The following is a 19,941-nucleotide window of genomic DNA, read 5'->3' on the forward strand; positions in this document are numbered from 1 at the left end:
AGACCGCTAAGCAGGCGGTCTAGGTTCAAATTCCATGAGTGTTACCTCTTTGCACAAGTCAAAGTCTGATGACTTTTTGCTGTTAAGGAGTAAGCTCACGGTCAAGGCCAATGATCATAAGTATCTCCCTGTAAATATCAAAAAAAGAAAAAACTCGAGCTAAACACGCTTAGTTCTAGTTGGCTTTTTAAAAAATACAAAGAAATCAGATTCGAATTACAGATCGATTGAGCCAAGCTCTAGCTGAAGTTGACTTGTCTACATAACAAAATGCATTTTTTTATAAGCTGGAAGCAGTAGGTCGTGTAATAGGGACATCGTATTTTATCAATTTGTCTTTGGTGATATGACCGAACACGTGTTGGCAGACACGGACACGTATGACCATAATTTTAATACTTTTAATGTTTTTTGATATATATTGATAAAATGCAGTTTAATCGAATCCGTAAGTCAAAACTGTGTCACGTGTCTTTGTGTCCACATACCTGTGTGACCTAGGTAATAGGATTTGAACTTTGTAAAATGTTGATTGTATTCAGAACATTTTGGCAATTTATTTTATAGTTTATACTGCATCATATGATATAAAATGTATATAATATATATTTGTTACTGTACAAACACCTGTTTATTCATGATCATCTTTTCAGACCTATTTTACAGGTTTGAACAAGCTCTTTACAAGCCCAGCATGAAACCAACCATAACCAATTTGTCTCGTTTCCAACCCTAGTTTGGCATATCAACAGAAATTTTTGACTATTTTTGGATATTGATCAATTTATATTTATTAAAAAATTATCCACATTTTTACCATTTTTTTATATGAATGGATCTACACAACTGGCAATGTGGATCAACTCACACATCCAACCTAAAGAACGTCGAGTTCAGTACTCGAAGCTTGCATCCCTTGCCACAAGGCCAAAGCAACAAGAACCTTGATTTGTTGGGAAGGCAGACATGGGTATCATATTATGAGAGGGCATTCCAGTGTGGCAAGTCTTCCAACTTGATGTCAGCTTCTCCGCTGAGCAAATAAACACACACACACACACACATATATATATATATATAAGGGCTTAACAGTGGATGCCGAACGATGGTCATCTGATTTTTTTTTTATGATTTTTGGGTTTTATCAGTGATCTTGACCGCCGCTAAAGTTCTGGGTGAAAAAATGACATTTTAGCCATGTTTGAGAACCATAGCTAGAGCCAGAGGCGGAGCTGGGGGGGGGGGGCAGTATTGGGCTGTAGCCCAGTCCTGCCTCCCGAAACAGTTAAAAAAAATAAAATTTAAAAGCCCAGTCCTATAGCCCAGCCCTGATTCCATATGAAATAGATTTTTATCCATTTTTTTAGCCCAGCCCTGACTGCAGCAAATAGTTTGATTTGTACATATGAAATAAATTTTTATTAAAATTTAAAGTCATTTTTATTTTATCTAAAAAAAAAAATCAGGGGCGCTGCACCCAACCCCCGACTATCACACCAAAATTTTTTTTTTTTGCTGAATTTGACCTCGTGGATGTGTTCAACACTGTCAATAGTAGGAATCGACCATTGAATCATAGTTTTCCAATGTACAAATATAGTTTTTTGAGGTTTGAGAATTTTGTATATTTTAAGCCATAAGATGTGATATATACATCCGAAAAAACATGATTCAAATGTTGTTTTTTTACTAAATATGTAGATAACACTTTGAGGGTTATATGTAAGAAAAAAGAATTATAAAAAACACATCACATTTTTTAATTAAGAGGTTCCTTACCCATGATAGTGGCAAATATTACACACACGTGTGTATGGTGGTACACACTCTTCTTTGCATAGATGATAGATCTAACCACCAAATGGTAAATCTAAGGGTACAGCTGTATTTAGCATGGTCTGTTTAATATGTTATAAGGTTTTATCATGTTTAGTACACCAGAATATTCTTTTATTCAAACAGTGAAATCAACAACTCACAATTCAGGAAAATAATAGTGGTTTAAAAATGGTGTAAAACATTATATTGAGTAAACTTTAACATATGAAAATAATAAACAGAATATGCTATGCATGATCCAATGGTTAATTAGATTTTGTTCTTCAGGCTTAAATCTACCTAAATCGAATGTTTACCAGTATAAGCTATGGTGGTACAATACCACCATAGAAGCACCATGTATATATATATATATATATATATATATATATTAATGTTTGGTGCTATTGAAAGAACATAATTTTTTAGTTGAAAATCATGGCTTCAAGTTTTATTGACTCACCATATATATGTGTTTAACATGGATTGTTTGCTAAGGATCAAAACTTTGATAGTATAATTTCAATCTAAAAATATAAAATTGTTGAGTCGTTTAAGTGCATTGTAGGTCGTTGCCTTTTTTAGCCCTTAAAAGACCTACTTACATGTCACAAGTGCGTCTTTGAAAATTTATTTTCTTCTAAACAAAACTTTATTAATTATCACATCCATAAGGTTTTATTTAAAAAAATATGAAAATAAAGGCATCTATACTCAAATATTTTGCGCCTTCAATAACATAAAATATTGACCATATTAATATAGTGTTAAACATTTGGTCAGATCGGAATTTCTTTTTATTTTTTTTATTGTTTGGTTGTTTTCCATTAATCTGTACAAGACGTGATTTGCATGGTTTGATCAGTGGGAATCAGCTCTTGGATAGTCCGATTATGACATGTAGGTGTGATTTTATGAGCATCGAATATCAATGGCTTACAACATAATATTTTGTCAACTCATAGTTTCCTGTTTTTCATTTAAAAAACTCACACAATTCAACGGCCGGTTCTGATTGGATCCACATAACCTGCATATATGATTTATACTCATTTGGATTGGCAAGCTATCATAACTATATATATATATATATATATATATATATATATATATATATATATATATATATATATATTCATGCACAGGTTAATCTAACAATAAAATAGTTATTGATTAAACTTTTAAAATGACTAAAATACCTTTGAACTAATGATATTATTTAGAATGCATCATTACTTTTCCGGGTATTATAGCTTTTTTAAACTTGAAGAAAATTGAAGAGTCAAACACTTTTAAAAAACCTAACTTTAGGTCACATCTACCTATTTGTCATGAACAAGTACCTTTGCATTTTTAAAAATATCATTATTTTAAAGATATTTTATCACTTTAATGAGGTTGAATCCATCTAATATTAAATATAACTAGTTTAATGTTAGATTAACTATATATATATGGTATAAATTCAAGATTGTTTAGAAGATTTTTTTTTTTAAGCTTTGTGTCAATTAGACCCCACAAAATGTCAGCTGCACCATCTCTATAATAGGAAATGGGTTTGCATCATGGAATTATGATACATGTAACCAACGTTTTCAAATGTTTTAGAAACCAATGGCCCACAATGTAATGAATAAAAAAAAAAATCATCGTCATGCTATCTAAACTTTAACCATTATCAATACCTCTATTAAGGGTAACTGAAATATGTAAACCTGTATGCACAAAAAAAATTCATATTTTTTTTCTAAAATTTCATTGTATATATGCGATACAGGTGCTTGGTTTGATAGAAACAGACTCATGGATCATCCAATTACGATTTTTAAGAATGCCATTTTAAGGTTTGAAAATCAACAGCTCAAAATTTTCGTAAATATTCAAGTACACAAAAATCACATTTCTTGATCCGATTATGATGTCCAATAGTCGAATCCAAGCAAATAGTCCGAGGCAAATGCATCTGCAGGGTTAGATTTGTAAAAAAACCTATAAAAATCTTGTTTCATACTACTTTACATATTCCAGTTTCCCCCTTTATTAGTACCAAATATTTGTTAAATAAATAAATATTATATACACATACCATATGTATATACATGTGTCTGAGAGAGAGAGAGTTTTTAATTATAGTATTCATATTTAGAAATATACTTAATACACAAAAAAATGTGCAAAGTTTATTATACTTAATACACCAAAAAATGTGCAAAGTTTAAGACGAGGCAATAAAAGAGGTAACACAAAACCTGGAAAGTATTAAATGATTGAACGAGGCTGCCATGTTCATCTGAACCACTAAATTTAGATATCCACAATTATTCATATCTCTCTCTCATTTCATTGGCCATAAAAAAAACGACCAATTCATGTGTAAAGGAAAGTAAAGATGCTGAGGTGGTATCCCATGTGGTAAGGGGGGTCTTGTGTTAAGTTGAAGGCCCAGGATCGAATCCCTGGGCCACATGGGGTGGCTGTTGTTCTGGTAGGGGACCACCCAACCCCAGCTTTGCCTTAAAAAAAGAAGATACCATTGGGATTTGAACTGGAAAGTCCCAACACAAGGTGACGTCCACTAGCTGCTCCTACCAGATAAGCGGAGCCCGTTGGTAAAACTGAAATAAATGTGGTATGATCTAATTAGTTCTACGCGGGGATCACATAAATAAATACGTTGATAACCTCAACCTGTTTTACAACTTTCACAAGAAAGTCAATATGTTTGATCCTTTTTAAGTTGATCCGGTACAACACGGTGTTACAATTTACATCATGCCTGGTTCTAGGATTCTACCACGATACTAAGATGGATCTGAATCTTAAACCAATCCGCTATTAAATTCTGAATCCAGTATCATGTCAGTCTTGACTAGACAAGCCGTTTGCATCTCCGGCCACCCACCGGGAGGTCAGCTAATTAACTGGTCGGATCTAGGCATTAACGAATACAACTTAACTGGATCTGACCTAATCAGATTCGGATTTGGAGTAAGATAAAAAAAGATAAAACCAAATCTGGATCAGACGAGTCTAAAACCTGATGTTTACACTTAATAGATTCGGATCTTAGTTGGATTTGGGTTTTAATCAGTTTTGGATTTGGACTTCAATGCAAAATTAATACCGAAACCAACTAATCCAATTCAGATTCGGGTTACATCCGACCCTTCCCTATCGGGAGAGTAACTTCTCTCTTTGTACATGGATCCGAGCGTCATTTTCAGGAGAAAAACATTTTGACATGGATCGATACTTGACAAGTTGACATTTTCATAGGTGAACTTGAAAGATGAATATTGGTAATTAGAGAAGGCAACCTACTTAGTAGACCGGACCCGAGTCACGCTTTAGAGTTCTGGATACCCAAACAATAACTGGGTTCAGGTTCATGTTTACGCAAAATAACAAAAACAAAAAAAGGAAAAAGGGGACTGGACAACGCAAACGCAGGACCCCACCAGGTTCAATAAGTATCGATGCGACTAGATCCGCAGGCCAGGTTTGGACCTGGGCCGGCGGGATCTAATGGACATTGGATCGGGCCGGCTTGATTCTTACCCTAACGTACACCAAATCCATCCATATCCGAATTCGAGATTCATAAACATCCGAACCCGGATTATCGGCTTAGGGAAACCGTGGTAAACGCGCGCGAAGGATATCCGCAGGGTTTTTTTTTATTTGCGGTGGGCTTTAATTTTCCTGAGAAATTAAAGAGAAATATCGGAAAGACGATGGAGGAAGAGTCATTCCACCGCTCGGACTCTTGCGTGTGGACTCTTATTAAAGGCGTGTTGGCCACCGCTCCGATTCGACGTACAACACATCGTTTTCTTGCGAGGGAGTCTTCTTCAGGGGAAAGGTGTCGAGGTGAGAAAATCCCGTCCCCTCCCCTCCCTCCTCCTCCTCTTCTTCTTTTTCTTATTCCTATTCCTATTCTTATTCTTATTATTTTTCATCATCATCCTTATCTTCTTTCTATATCGCATTGATTATTTTCTTCGATCATTTTCTATTGTTGTCGTTTTCTTGCGGAGTAAGAAAAACCCTATAATTAACGGGGTTTCCGTCTCATTTGCTTCTGTTTGTTGATCTTTTGCTGGCACGAGGAATTCTAGGGTTTGAATTTTATATATTGTAGTTCGGATTTTGGTGTCCTGGTATGGCTTTTTCGTTTTTTTTTAATTAACGGATTTGAGTTTGTGGAATTTCGAGTTGTCGTTGTAGGATTTGTGGCGTTGATTGATTTGTCGATGTTTGATCAACTTTGTGGTTTATTTATTGTTTGGAGTAAGTTTCGATTCGGATTAGTCATCGCCTTATCGGTGTTTTTTCCTTTTTTCTGTTTTTTGCTGGCGATTGGATTGATGCTCCTAAAATCTATCACGTATAGATCGATCGTGCGGACGGTTTTCGTGAATTTGTTTATTAATTAATGCCTTTTCACGAGTCGAAACTTTCTTTGGATGTACGTCCTTCCTTTTCTAATTTTATTTGGATAATTGTAGCGATGATGATTTCTTTGTATGCAATCAAACATGCGATGTCCTGAATTGTTCAAGCATTCATTGATTTGGTTTTTATTTACTTTTTTGCAATTGTAGATTTGTGGTGTGACTGGTGTCATTCCTTGAATTTGTTATATAGATAAATTGCGTGCTACTTTTCTTCTTTAATTCACGAGAACACATAATTGAAATTCTGATAAATTGGTGCGCGTAAGGAATTTTCGCAAAGGACCTTTTACGTTTCCAGAGGGTGCAATTTTTGCTAATACTCTAAAGATCTAATCGCTTATTGCGTGCATTACTTAATCAAATGTTCTGTGTCAGTGAGCCTGAAACCCCAAAGCAATTTTATTCCGAAATAATGAAAAACCAAAATGATTCGTTATCATACATTCATATTTATCATTTATGTTCGATGATTTTTCCGTACTGTTTAAATAAGTGATTTAGTCAGAAAAAAAACCCGTAAAAATTTCATCAAGTTCACATGGTTCTCTTCCCTAAAATGACAATTGCATTCATGACTTCCGATCTACAGTTCATTATTGTTGGCATTATTGGTTTTTGGATTTTTTCAATATTACATCTATGGTCTGACACCAGTGACATGGTTTCCATGACAGTAAAATGTTTCAGGCTCTTTTTTTGTCAGTTACCCTCGTATTGTTGGACTGTGCTATCATTCCTTTTATTTTAATCTTGGTTGGATGCAAGTGTTCCATGTAGATGATCTATTTATCTAGAAATACGTATGGATGACAGATTTAGATTTTGCTTGCTTGTCAGCAAAACAATAAAAGTCTTGGCCACCCTCAGTTTTCAAATTTGGCCCAAATGGTCCTTAAGAAACATCTCTGAAGTAATAGTCTTCTTGTTGGTCATCTTTTTTTAATTCTACTGCAACTATATCTGTTTTAAGCTGAGGTCATTGTAGCTGTTTTTTGCACAGGGATTTTCCTTTTCACTATTGTTATTTTAATCTAAACATTCTTGTGTTGTTTGGAATGGTTTTGTTACATCATTAACCATTGTTAATTTTACTTTGACATTTTTTTTAGATTAAAAACTCTTATGTTCTTGAGGCCTTCCATTTTCTTGGCGAAGACATGGAAACAATGCTTCTCTGGTCAAAATTTCTCCGCACCGAGATCCCATTGTTCCAAGAGGTCCTTGATTGGCAGTTTTGTATCTGCGAGGAATTCACAGCTACCATGCTCGTCTGCTACAGTTAACAAGATGATGCTTTATCATGGTCAAAAGAAGTCGACGAGGAATCGTGCTGACCTGCTATTAAGAATATCCAATATGCACTACTGTTCTTTGAGTAAGTAAAATTTAACTTGTTATTTTATTCATGAACTTCTCTGGATATTATTTTCTGATCAGTGACTTCTAGTCACTGTTTGCTGTATAATTTTGAGTTTGAATTATTGTAAGTTTCTCTTTTGTCAATGACTTCTTCCAATATGTCATTTCAGTAATTATAGTTCTTCTAGCATCATTAACAATTGTTCAGTTATTCATGTTTTGACCCTTTTTGAATGTGTTTTTTTACCATTGTATTGTTCTCGGTAATCCAACCTGTCTCACCTGCAATTTTTATGCCTATACTTCTGAATAGTGACTTTGGACTTTAATTAGATTAGTCTGTTAGTTGCAAGCTAATGGTGGATAATTATTTCTAAGATGTATTATTAGGTTTTACCTTCAGTAGTGCATATCCTTTAGTAGGAGATATAGTCCAGACATACTAGTGATATACATTTTCGTGATAGAGCTTGTTTATTATATTGCTTTATTTTTAAGTTGATAAGTAGTTTTTCTTTTTATCTCAGAACCACTGTTGGAGGTTGTAATTACTAATTAGTCTGATTTTTCCTTAAATAAAGGAAACCTAGGTTTTAATTCTTTTAATCTGAACTGAAGACTGATCCATAAATTGGTTCTCAATCTGTTTATGTCAGTCTATCTTGTTTGAAAGCCTGTTTAAGATGGTGGTGATGCATATAGTCTCTTGATAAAAATTTGTTTCAGTTTTTTTCTTTTATGCATGTGGTAACATTTGCCTTTTATCACCCTTTATAATATGAATTTTCTCAAAGTTGGATGGAGCTTATGTAATCTAACTATATCTGTTTTGAACAGGGAACTCTATGACTTACTAATGAAGTATTCTTTATCGTAGTAAGTCTAGAGGTGGGTCAAATATGTGCCAGTGCTGCATTATGACACATATCAAGTTCGTAGATGGTACATAAAAGAAGTTTGAGGCTTGGAAGCCTGAAAATAAGTGCCTTGCTTTTGAAGACAATGGTTATAGGTTGCAGTCAATAAGAGATTCTTCCTGTCATTACTTGAATCATGCAAATTGTAGGAAGATCCACTCTACTGGTTTGCTAAAACCAGACCTCATGAAATATTGAGATTTTATCATATTTCCTTTAGAATAAGAGCTACAGAAATTTGGAAGACCTTTGTTGTTGTTTCGTGAAGGCCAAGAATGGACAAGTGAGTTTGCGTGCGACTTCTTGTTGTTCGTTGAATTAGTAAAATTGCCAAGACATTTTAGCGATGCTCGACTTCTGTCATCAGGTACAAGGCTCTCAATGGGTTGGGGGAGGGCACTTATGGAAGTGTTTGGAAAGCCATTAATTGCCAGACTGGTGAAATTGTATGTACTTGCCTTTTTTCATGTTTTGTATTTTTGATCTGCTAATTAGCTGTTAACTCATTGATGCCATTTATTGTATACTGCTATCTTGGTGCAGGTTGCAATAAAGAAATTAAAGAAAAAATACTATTCATGGGAAGAGTGCCTTAATCTTAGGGAGGTTCAGGTGACTATTAAAATCGTTTGGCCTTGACTGATTAGAACAACTGCTTTTTACCATCTTAATGAGGTACTTGTGTTGTTATTGCAGTCCTTGCGTAAGATGAACCACCCTAACATTGTGAAGCTCAAGGAAATCATCAGAGAGAATAACCTTCTGTATTTTGTATTCGAATATATGGTACCATTTAAAATGAGCTACTTGTTTTCTGCATTATAGCATGTATTTTTAGCTATATAGTAAAAAATGGTGTTGGTTCCTAGGCGCCAGGCCCCTAAAAGGCCTAGTTGGCCTAGTTGGGACCTAAAGAAGAAAAAAAAATGAGTGCAATGAATTCTTAAAATCATAAAGCACATGTATATACACAAGAATCAAAGCACATACACAGATAGACATGCACACACACACACACAAAATATTAAGCACAAACAGAAAATTATGTATATACACACGCAAAATCATGAAGCGTACACACACACACACACACACACACACACACACACACATATATATATATATGGTGGTTCTGTACCATGATACCATACGCTGGTACACACTCTTGTTTGTGTGGATCTAGCCACCGAATGTTACTTCTTAACTGTACGGATGTGTTTAGCATGACTTATTTACTACCATAGAAGGTTTTCATCATGTCCAATACACCACAAGATTTCATTGTTGAGATGGTGAAAAATCGATGGCTCACAATTCTTGAAGATAAGGATGGTTTAGAAATGGTAAAAAAAACTCATATTTGAGTCAACTATAACACATGCAAACAGTAAATAGAACATGCTAAATATGATTTAAAGGTTAGATTTTGCTTTTGGTGCACATTTGGAAGTGGGAAAGTAATAGGAAAAATAGAGGTAGAAAAGAAAATTTTACAAATTTTCCATATGTCCCAAACATGAAAAAATTTCGAAAGAATTTTTTTTTCTAAAAATTTGATTTTTTGATAAGAAAAATTCCTCCACATAGGGGGTGGAGGAATTTACTCAACTACAATGCCATCCTCCACCTTTGTTTCCAGCTGAAACTCTCTCACTCTCTCTCTCTCTCTCTCTCTCTCTCTGGTGGGTGGTGGATCTGGTTGATCCGCCTTTGTTTCTTGTTTCTCTCCAAAAGAGAAGGACAATCTCTGCTGGGTCTACTTGGATTGTGGGCATCAACAGGACCCTACCGCCTAGGTGGCCTCTACCAGGCTGACTAAGTGCCTAGTTGGCGCCTTTGACTGCATACATTTTTAGGTATGTGCAATTGTCTGATTCTTCTATATTAATCCAGGAATGCAATTTATATGAAGTTATGAAGAACAGGGGCACACTCTTCACGGAGGCAGAAGTTAGGAACTGGTGCTTTCAAGTGTTTCAAGCTCTTGCTTACATGCACCAATGTGGTTATTTTCATCGAGACCTAAAGCCAGGTAATTTTGTGTATTTAGATACCTCTTGTTCATTCTTAAATGAGTTTGTGCCTTTCAAGTGTTTCAAGTTCTTGCTTACATGTATCAACGTGGCTAGTTTGATTGAGACCTAAAGCCAGTTAATTTGTGTATTTTAGTTCAGATAGACACCTCTTGTTCATTCTGAAATGAGCTTGTGCCTTGCTTGATTTGTACGTAGTCAAAAGCAAACAGAAAAGATAAATTTTAAAGGTTTAAAAATATGAGAAATCTATGAAGCCATACTGAATTATAGTTTTTTGTTTTGTGAACATTATAAGTGAGAGGGACTTGTATTCTATGAAAATTGAGATTATTTAAAGCACTTATGAAACTTTTGTCTGTGCCATTATCATTTTGTCATATAAATGGGTAAGTTTCCATACTCATTTGATGGGCATATCAGTGATCATAAGTGACAGGTTCTGACTGAAGCCACATTAAGTATGTAGTCAGGTACATATACAAAAATAATTTATGGTGGCTAGACTTAATGCTGGAACTTATTTACAGGCTACAGTTTGTTATCATTTGCTTCATCTATTTGAAAAACTGAACCCTTGGATAACAACTTGCTTTCTCATTTCCAATATAAAATTTAGGAATCAAATTATCAAACATTCACAGTTAATGGATTTACAAATTTAATCTAATAGAAATGGAAAACCAGCACAATTCTAGTTGCTTTTTTACTTTTATGTGTTCTTTATTTTACTGCTTGAACTGCAATTGACTTTTCGAATTCTTTCAGAAAATTTGTTAGTCACTAAGGATTCAATCAAAATTGCTGATTTTGGTCTTGCTCGGGAGGTCCTTTCTCAGCCGCCATATACAAATTATGTCTCGACACGTTGGTCAGTTTTCCTATTCTCAAGCCTGGTGTTGTCCTTTACCTTTCTTTATTCTTTTAGAATAAAGAAGGATTGAAGGCTACCAACTGCAATGTTCTGTTATTCCAGGTACCGAGCACCTGAAGTTTTGCTCCAGTCATCTGTTTACAGCTCAGCTGTAGGTATGAAAAATTAGAAAAATCTGTGTGTTTGCCATTGGAATGGAATTTTTGTCCTTGTTGAATGCGTACATTTTCCTTTTGCAGATATGTGGGCCATGGGTGCTATTGTGGCAGAACTGTTTACCCTTCAGCCTCTTTTCCCTGGATCAAGGTTTTAAAACTTTTATCGATATTAAATACCAATAAACGTTTATCTGTGGTATGGTTTTCTCATTTCTTGGTTGATTCTTCATTTGCTGATTGTATGCAGTGAGCTGGATGAGATCTATAAGATATGCAGCATAATTGGTAGCCCCAACATGGATTCTTGGTCTGAAGGGTTACAGCTTGCGAATTCACTGAATTATCAGTTTCCACCGGTAACTTTTTAATGATATTGAGCATGCTTTGCTCTGTCCTCATCAATGGTATCTGTGGGATTGCTCAAAAGTGATGGCTGAAAGGGGGTTTTGTCTTCATTTGATTCACTTCCATCTTATTGTTTCTGGTTTTTTGATCGGATGTTGCTACTTCTATAGCTTTGCTAAAATTTTCTCTCATTTCTAGGAATTTTTGGTTTTCATGGAACTTTTGTTTCTCATATCATATGTATTCACTGCATTAGCCTTCCCAACTTAAATGTTACATTTGGAAGTTTTGAGATGGGTGCCATATGCTTGTTTTTGCATTTCAGTTCTTTATTTGGTCTTCTGTTACATATCATATGTATTCACTGCATTAGCCTTCCCAACTTAAATGTTACATTTGGAAGTTTTGAGATGGGTGCCATATGCTTGTTTTTGCATTTCAGTTCTTTATTTGGTCTTCTGTTAGATTCCTCATGTAGTTGTTGATTTGGCTACTGCTACTTATGACTGTTGATTACTTTGAGTAGTCGTGAGGTGCCTGCTCCATTGATGATTATTCTAGGTTCTTGAATCAAAACGTCTCAAGATTAAGAACTTCATGACATGATAATTCTTCTATCATGCAGGTAATGCTGGTTTTGCTAACAAGAATTTTAATACTTCATGATAATTTGGTACAATGATCATACATTCAAGGTGATTTAGCTCACCAACCTTCCTTACAAGCCCATCAAGGGGTAATATGTAAATCTAAACTTTGTGAAGAAGGCTGTAATTGATAGATGAGGAAAATTATGGATCTCAAAAGTAATTAAATTTGATTTGGCCGAGGGACTAAAGAAATATGGAAGAAAGTTACTCAGTGAAATTGAAGCCAATTGCTTTCTGTCTTGTCTGTGCTGAAACTTATTAGGATGCTTATACACAAGCCTGCATTTGTGTCAGCTATGGGCTTTTGCTGGATTAAAGTCTAGCAGCTATGTTTTACTTGGTGTGGTAGAGCATTCCTATAGATCCAGTCTCAACTGAACCAACTTGCAAAGCAAACTTGGTCTGGTAAAGCTTTCCTGTATATTCAGTCCTGACTGGAATCAACTTGCAAAGGCAAACCTTAGGCATCACGGCTATAGATCATAGTCATGCCAAAATAAACATTAGGCTTCACATCCTAGGAGTGTCCTGATTAGGCCACTTCAAACTGCTCATGGGTGTAGTTAAAATGCTATAGTTGGCTTGGAAAGGATTTCCAAGTATGTTATCCTTTTAGTCAAGGTTGTCCGTATCGTACAATACAGTACAATACATATCGTTACTATGGGGGTGTTCAGATATGATATGCCCCTTATCTTGCGATACACTGCGATACGGGGCATATCTTAAGATACACTATAAATGCAGTTTAAATGCACTTATTTCAATTTTTTGTCGAAAACATATAAGGCCCCTTGTGGCTAGTTCATATTCATCCCTAAAGAGCTTAAGAATGATTTAGAGAGTTTTTTTTCCAAAAAAAGAAGAAGGTGTTGATGGTACTCAATGATTGACGTTATCTAATTCATTTTTGTTTGAAATTTTTAAAAAAATAGTTATGTAAAATTTTAAGCATTAAAAAAAATGTGTTTTTTTTGTTTATGTAAACACACATTATTATGAATCTTGGAACTTATTAGCTTAGATTCGTTATTTAATATGCATATTATTTCATAGTTTTCATTTTTCTTGTGAGATTGTCATTTATAGCATATTATCTTGATTATTTAAGGTTCAATGTCTTATGCATGCCATTCATACCATAAATGCTTTATATGTGATTTTATGGTTGTATTTTGTGAAATTCATCATTGTTTCATGTGTTATGATTTTTGTTACTATTTTTCTATTTTTTTGGAATTTTTTTTATTAAAAAATTATGATAAGTTTACGATACAATACAATACGGTGTAACTATGGGCCTGACCGATACGGGTTACTATTCGATACATACAACCTTGCTTTTAGTGGTTGACAAAAAGGTTAAAAGTTTTTTTGCATTGTGAACTGTGGGCCAATTTTTCTACTTTTTTAGGCTACATCACAAGGATAAGCTATATTTCATAGTTCATCTTCACTTTCTTCCAGACTCTGATATATTGCTCCTAAAGGAACACTAAACAAAAATCTGCAGTTGTCTCCTGGTGATATTGCTTTTGGGATATGTGGAATGTTCATCCTTTTACTATGTGCTCAGTTCAATTGTTAACACTAGACTCCTTGTTAGCAGATCTATCTTTTTTTCTCCTCTTTAAGTTTTGGCACTCAACTGTGAAGCTCTCTTTTTTATCTATTTGATAATCTTGTGCCAGCAGAAATGGCAGTGCTTTCTTTGTTTGGAAGTTTCTGTGTTTCAAACATGCTATGCAGTTATGGCTGTAGGATTTTCCCATTGTAGAATATTATATTATTCATGAATGTTATTCATCACGTTAGAATTCACTATTGTGGTAGCTTTGATTCTTATGAAGATGAAATACTGTCATAGATCTGATTGATGGCTTGGTTTTGTTTCATTCAGTTTGCACCCTGCCAACTATCCATTCTGATACCATCAGCCAGCAAGGATGCTATAGATCTCATATCTGTAAGTAACAGTGAAATGTCTATAAGTTCTCCTTACCACTGTGACTGTAAAGTTATTATGACATAGTAATCTATAGTATATTGGGGTTGACATAAGGATAAACTATTGTATATGGAGGTTTTAAATTTTTGGGTGGTTAGGATAGACATCAATTACAAGTTGAATGCTTTATTGTTGGTTCAATACAATTTCAACTTGACATGGTGATATTTATAATCCTGTGCAGTCACTTTGTGCTTGGGATCCGAAGTCAAGGCCAACTGCTGCTGAGGCACTTAGACACTCTTTTTTTCAGGTACAGAACATTCTTGCACTAATTAGCAATGATGTCTTTGTAATAATTTGTAATTTTTAAAAAAAATTCTCTAGTAGCGTAAGCTAGGCGGTACCTTATTATTTTTATTTATGCAGGCTTGCTTCTATATACCTCCACCACTTCGCCAAAGAGCGGATTCTTCATTTATGAATCATCAGATTGGTGAATCCCTCATGCCAAGTTTGGTTTTAGTTAGTTAATAGTGAAAGTGGGATGTTTACTTGGTTTTGAATGCTTAAATTCTAATTGTTCAGCCACTATATTCAACTCCACTCATGCTTAAGATGCTTCAGTTCTAAACTTTCAGCAATTGTATCCAATACCAAGGCGTATATTGTTGTCTTCTGAAGAAATAAACCTTATGTTTGAGCATTTGCATGTGAGCTACAGATTATAAATTATAACATTCTTGCTTTGGGAGATAAATGGAACGATGAACAAAACATTTTCGTTGGGAGAATTTGACAAATATCTTTTTAAAAGTTGCATCTATTACAAGTGATATTTGCCTGATGCCAACTGTTGGATGTTGTCATGATTGCCCAAAAATGAGCTAAACGATAAACAATCTAATTATTTGTTCTTTAGTTTGTCAAATTTCCTAGTTTAACATGATATAAGGTTTCATAAATTAATAACAAAGAACTCTAGCTATGCCCATGGAGGTGCACCGACCAAGAGAAAAATAAAAAAGGAAAGTAGTTCTGGAGGGTTAGATTTTGATCTAATTATGAGCTCTGAATTAGTCATATTCCTTGTTTGGGTGTAGGACCACGGAGCATTTTTCTGGTATCCTCTTAAAATGTCATTTCATGATATGATCAATCAAAATCTTCTAGTGAACACAATATGATGAAATATTTGTTTTCAAACATTAGTGAGAAAGCACTCTAGTCACACTTGTGGAGGTGAACTGATCGGGGTAAAAGAAAGATGGAGAATTCAGAATTTTGGCTGCATTCCCTTACTCATCTGCACCTCATTTGTTTCTTATTGTTTTCCTTCTAATTGTTTTATTGTTTTTGTTCCTTGGTAGAAATGAGGTCTCTCTCTGCAGTGAGGAAAAAAGGAGCTTCTGAGCAAAAGTTTCACAGAAGATTTCCAGAAGCACCACTTAACATTGAAGCGTCATATGTCTCTTATGCTCCTGTGCATTCAACTTCCTATTCAGGTAAGTTTATTCTAGTCTGTTTAGCACAGAAATTCCATTTTTCCCTATAAGCTTTGAGTAAAGGAAGTTACCTTGTTTTTTAGTAATTTTACTATTATTTTATGTTGGTATAGGGATACAACGAGGGATTGCAGTGGATAATCTGGTAATGTTCATTTCAATTTGTCCTTTTCACACCTAAGATATTTATGATTTTGGTTACTGAGGTGCATGTCATTTTTTTCTGAAAAACACAGGGTGCATACACAAACAAAAAGGCTATTGCAGGCACTAGGAGACAGATGGGATATCAGTCTGAAGTAAAATATAACTCTGGCAAGTGATTGAAAATGATGATGAATTGTTCATCTGTTTCTTCCTCTGTTTGATTTTGTCCTGAATTAGTTTGGTTCTGCCAGGTTTTGGCTATGTTGGTGGTGTTACCCCCAGGAATGTCTTGGACGGTTCCCTCAACAGAAACAGGTCAGTAGGTCTTGCAAGTGGCATGCTTTATTACATCAAAGTCAAACCACTAAGCATTTTTCTTACTCTTTGATGAACTGGCTGTGATTGTACTTTAAATTATATCCTGTGACTTGGCTTGAAGTTTCTAGAAGGAAATTACAAAAACAAAAATATATGAGTCTCAAATAATTGAAAGTAAAGGGATCGGGAGGAGGATGGTTGATTCCATATCTAAAGATGTTAGGAATTTTTTGTTGTATGGATGTCAGAAGAGAGCTTTGTGCACAAATTGCTAAGAATCACAAGGATCAGGTTGATAACCATTTGCACAGGGCGGAGGGAAAGCAAATTATTGTTTAATGTATTGAGAAAGTGGTTGTAGCACATAGGCAAACAATCTTTAGAACCAATCAATGTGACAATTGAAGGCTTGAAGCACAATAAGCTGTGGCTCCTGCGCCATGTTGGAACTTCTATGTCCTCTTCCATTGTAGGAGGTGGCGGCATTGTTGAAACTTATATTGTTACTTTAAGGGATAGATTAGGTTTTTATGGAAGCGAAATGTTATAATCAAACAACATTTTCAAAAATTAACAAAGGATATTTTAGTTTGAGTTCATAAAAGTAACTTTTTTGGCCACTGAGTACCATTACTTTTTGGGGTAGTTTGGTGATCTTATGTTAGTTGAACACTTCTAAAGTTAATACTATAAATTTTGTTATTTCCCTGCAAATGCTGAAGTAGAATAAGAAAATTAAGGTATAGCAGCATGTCCCTTGGCCTCTTAACAATTTCTCCAAAATGAGCCAACCCCTAATTTTATTTACATAATGAGCGTTAAATGTGCAGATGAAAATAGTTATTTACAAAACAGTAAATTATTGGGATACCACATAAATGGCGTTCACTGATATGCATTAATAAGAGTTACAAAATACAACATTCCATTACTTAATGAAGATCTAACTTGAATACTGAAAATACCCTTGTAGCATAAATACATTGCCAGCTTCTCTTCATGTAAACACCTCTTTGATTCAGATCTCCAACCCAATCCATATCGAAAAATCCTAATATATAGAGGATTCACACTTGTATGGTCATTTTTATAATAAACCAAACTTTGATCATGTTCCTTTAACATACCTCATCATAAGTTTGAGTGATTCCATGTGGGCAACAGTGGGTAAGAATTGACATTTGTTCCCACGGCATCTCTCTTTTTCATTTCCCTTTTGGCAACCTTTTTTATCCATCCTATGTCATGAAGTGCCACTTGTGGGTTGCATCAACATGTCAACATGAGATATAGGGGCAATTGGATAAGTCCTTCTGGCACCTAGATTGTGCACATTTTGTGTTGGATTTAGTCCGGAGGCTTAATTTATATTTGTTAAACATATTTACCATAGTGGACACACACAAACACGTGTATGCAAAAGCGTATAGGTTCACTTAAGCCTCAAGTTTTCAACCTGTAGCCAATTTCAGGTATTTGGTATGATACCAGATGATTATCATTTTGCAAGTTTGTTCTTATGTATGTGCATGTATATCATAATCCCCGTGCTTTGCTTTGAAAAATTTCTACATTGGATCATTCATTTGCTTATAACAACACTGTACAACATGATGGAATACATGGTTATACAATTTTAAGTCTACTTTTCATGAAAAAATTCAACTTTGTTTATTTGCCTTGGTGATAGCTGACAAAGATACACTTGGCATAGAAATAGGATACAGGGTTCAGCCCATGTAAGAAAACGATGACCAGTTGATGAAAAACGTGTGATATCAAACACTATAAGAAGAATGGAGATACCCAAATGTACCAAATCAATTTCTGTTTTTACTGTTCCAAGTTGTGATGTGATCTACAGTGTTGGTGATCAGGTTTTTCACATCTTTTATTAAGTGCAATATCTGGCAAAGAAACAAAAAAGAAAAAGAAAAAGAAAAAAAGAGTTGTGCAAGTTCCCCCTGCCAAGTGGTAGAAATGGTGCAAATGGTAGTCATAAAAATCCATTATGATTCATGTGAATTTTGTGTACCCACGCAAAAAACTGTTTGGATTATAATTTATAGAACTTGAAAGTCTGTAGAAATTCCTAGTTATTTAGCGGTACTGGATATAAATATAGAGGACAATGTAGAAAGGGCTATTGTTCCATTTTTTACCTTTGATGATGAATTGGATAATATGAAAAGAGAAAGATGCTCCTTAGAATGCCGTGAACAGGTGTCCGAAATGCAATAATGGGGTCAACTCAAAAAAGGATAGGACAGTGCGTGCCAGACCCTTCGGGTGTTTATATTTGGGCAGAGTTCCCTGTACCTCTGCCTCCTATATTACATTATCGTAATCTATTGTTACGTTCCACCTCGCCAGAGATCCAAGGTTCCACATGAGCTCCCGTTCTACTTAGCGGTGGATGGTTGGTGTATTGTCGGTCAGGTCATTTGCTAAAAATTACACAGAAATTGATTCTATAGCATCTGATTTGCTTTTCAACTGTTCTGCTGTATTTGGAGGAAAATTTCCTCTCAATTGTATTTATTTGTACATCTGCTGATACTGGTGATCTTCTATGCATCTTTCTCATTCTGGTAATGAGTTCTCCCCAGCGAAGCTAAGGCTTGTTTGGTCGTTTGCTATGTGGAGGCTGACATGAAGTCTGCTGTTTTGTCAGGAGGATGTCGTATCTGGCCAGTGGCTGTGCGGCAGGCAACGCGGAACCTTCAAATGTTGACACGAGGGGAAGTAATGCATCAGCCACTTTGTCTAGTTGGCACCGGCGTGAAATCTTGGGCCCTGGCTATGTTCACGGTCTCTCTGAGGCAGCTTGTTAGGTGGTCTTCCGAACAGTCAACTTGGCTCTTATTATTTACATGTATGGATCCTTGTCACATAATGACTTTCTGTTGGATTAAGAGAACTCAGATACAACTGTTGCTTGATACAAATTTGTTTTTCCCTTATTTTGTTTTCCATTTTTAAACAGATACTGGGTAATTTTCTCTTGGGAAGTGGTATTTATTAAACGTCCTGGCTTGTTAGTGACTAAACAAATTGGTCCATGTGCAATAAAACCAGCTGTTATTTACTGGTTGTCTTCGTGTGAGATATGTGGGTCCGCAGGTCGGTGCCCCTTGAGTGTGCAACAAGCCATAGCTGTATTGGTACTCGATACACACCCTAGCTTATCGCGTATTAGGCATACCAGGACCAGATAGCGGTACGAAACTCGTCTCCGAAGTCATAAACCGAAGTACCAAATTTTTAAGAGATGCTTCTCAATTACTTGAGAAACGTGTATCATCTTTATATAGAAACCTGTTGTCATTAAACTATGAATGAGTATCAAGTTCGTTTCATCAGCATTTTTACATAAAACAAAAATTTTGGTTTATAAAGATGCTTTTTTTAT

At 35.1% G+C, this 19,941-nt stretch overlaps 1 protein-coding gene across 2 annotated transcripts; it reads left to right on the plus strand.

Moving 5' to 3' along the window:
• The first annotated feature begins 5,523 nt into the window (after nucleotides 1–5,523).
• LOC149816529 (cyclin-dependent kinase F-4-like) lies at nucleotides 5,524–19,621 on the plus strand. Of its 2 annotated transcripts, XM_089987974.1 has the most exons (20): nucleotides 5,524–5,688; nucleotides 7,385–7,650; nucleotides 8,472–8,834; nucleotides 8,919–8,997; nucleotides 9,095–9,163; nucleotides 9,248–9,337; nucleotides 10,445–10,583; nucleotides 11,353–11,455; nucleotides 11,561–11,613; nucleotides 11,698–11,764; nucleotides 11,864–11,972; nucleotides 14,512–14,577; nucleotides 14,804–14,872; nucleotides 14,989–15,055; nucleotides 15,930–16,064; nucleotides 16,178–16,209; nucleotides 16,301–16,379; nucleotides 16,463–16,526; nucleotides 19,204–19,404; nucleotides 19,516–19,621. In XM_089987974.1, the coding sequence occupies exons 3-19, from the start codon at nucleotides 8,827–8,829 to the stop codon at nucleotides 19,361–19,363; spliced, it is 1,389 nt and encodes a 462-aa protein (XP_089844100.1). In that variant the 5' UTR covers nucleotides 5,524–5,688; nucleotides 7,385–7,650; nucleotides 8,472–8,826; the 3' UTR covers nucleotides 19,364–19,404; nucleotides 19,516–19,621. The 2 variants fall into 2 exon arrangements, with proteins under 2 accessions (XP_089844100.1, XP_089844099.1); XM_089987973.1 differs by having other exon boundaries at nucleotides 19,204–19,583.
• The last annotated feature ends 320 nt before the right edge of the window (nucleotides 19,622–19,941 follow it).

The sequence above is a fragment of the Nuphar pumila genome, chromosome 14 (assembly GCF_984573655.1).
Source record: "Nuphar pumila chromosome 14, dmNupPumi1.hap1.1, whole genome shotgun sequence".
NCBI classification, from domain to species: domain Eukaryota; kingdom Viridiplantae; phylum Streptophyta; class Magnoliopsida; order Nymphaeales; family Nymphaeaceae; genus Nuphar; species Nuphar pumila.

Coding starts and splice junctions, on each gene's coding strand:
- LOC149816529 (XM_089987974.1), top strand. Junction 9,164..9,247: donor TTAATCTTAGGGAGGTTCAG/GTGACTATTAAA, acceptor TTGTTATTGCAG/TCCTTGCGTAAGATGAACCA. Junction 10,584..11,352: donor TCATCGAGACCTAAAGCCAG/GTAATTTTGTGT, acceptor GAATTCTTTCAG/AAAATTTGTTAGTCACTAAG.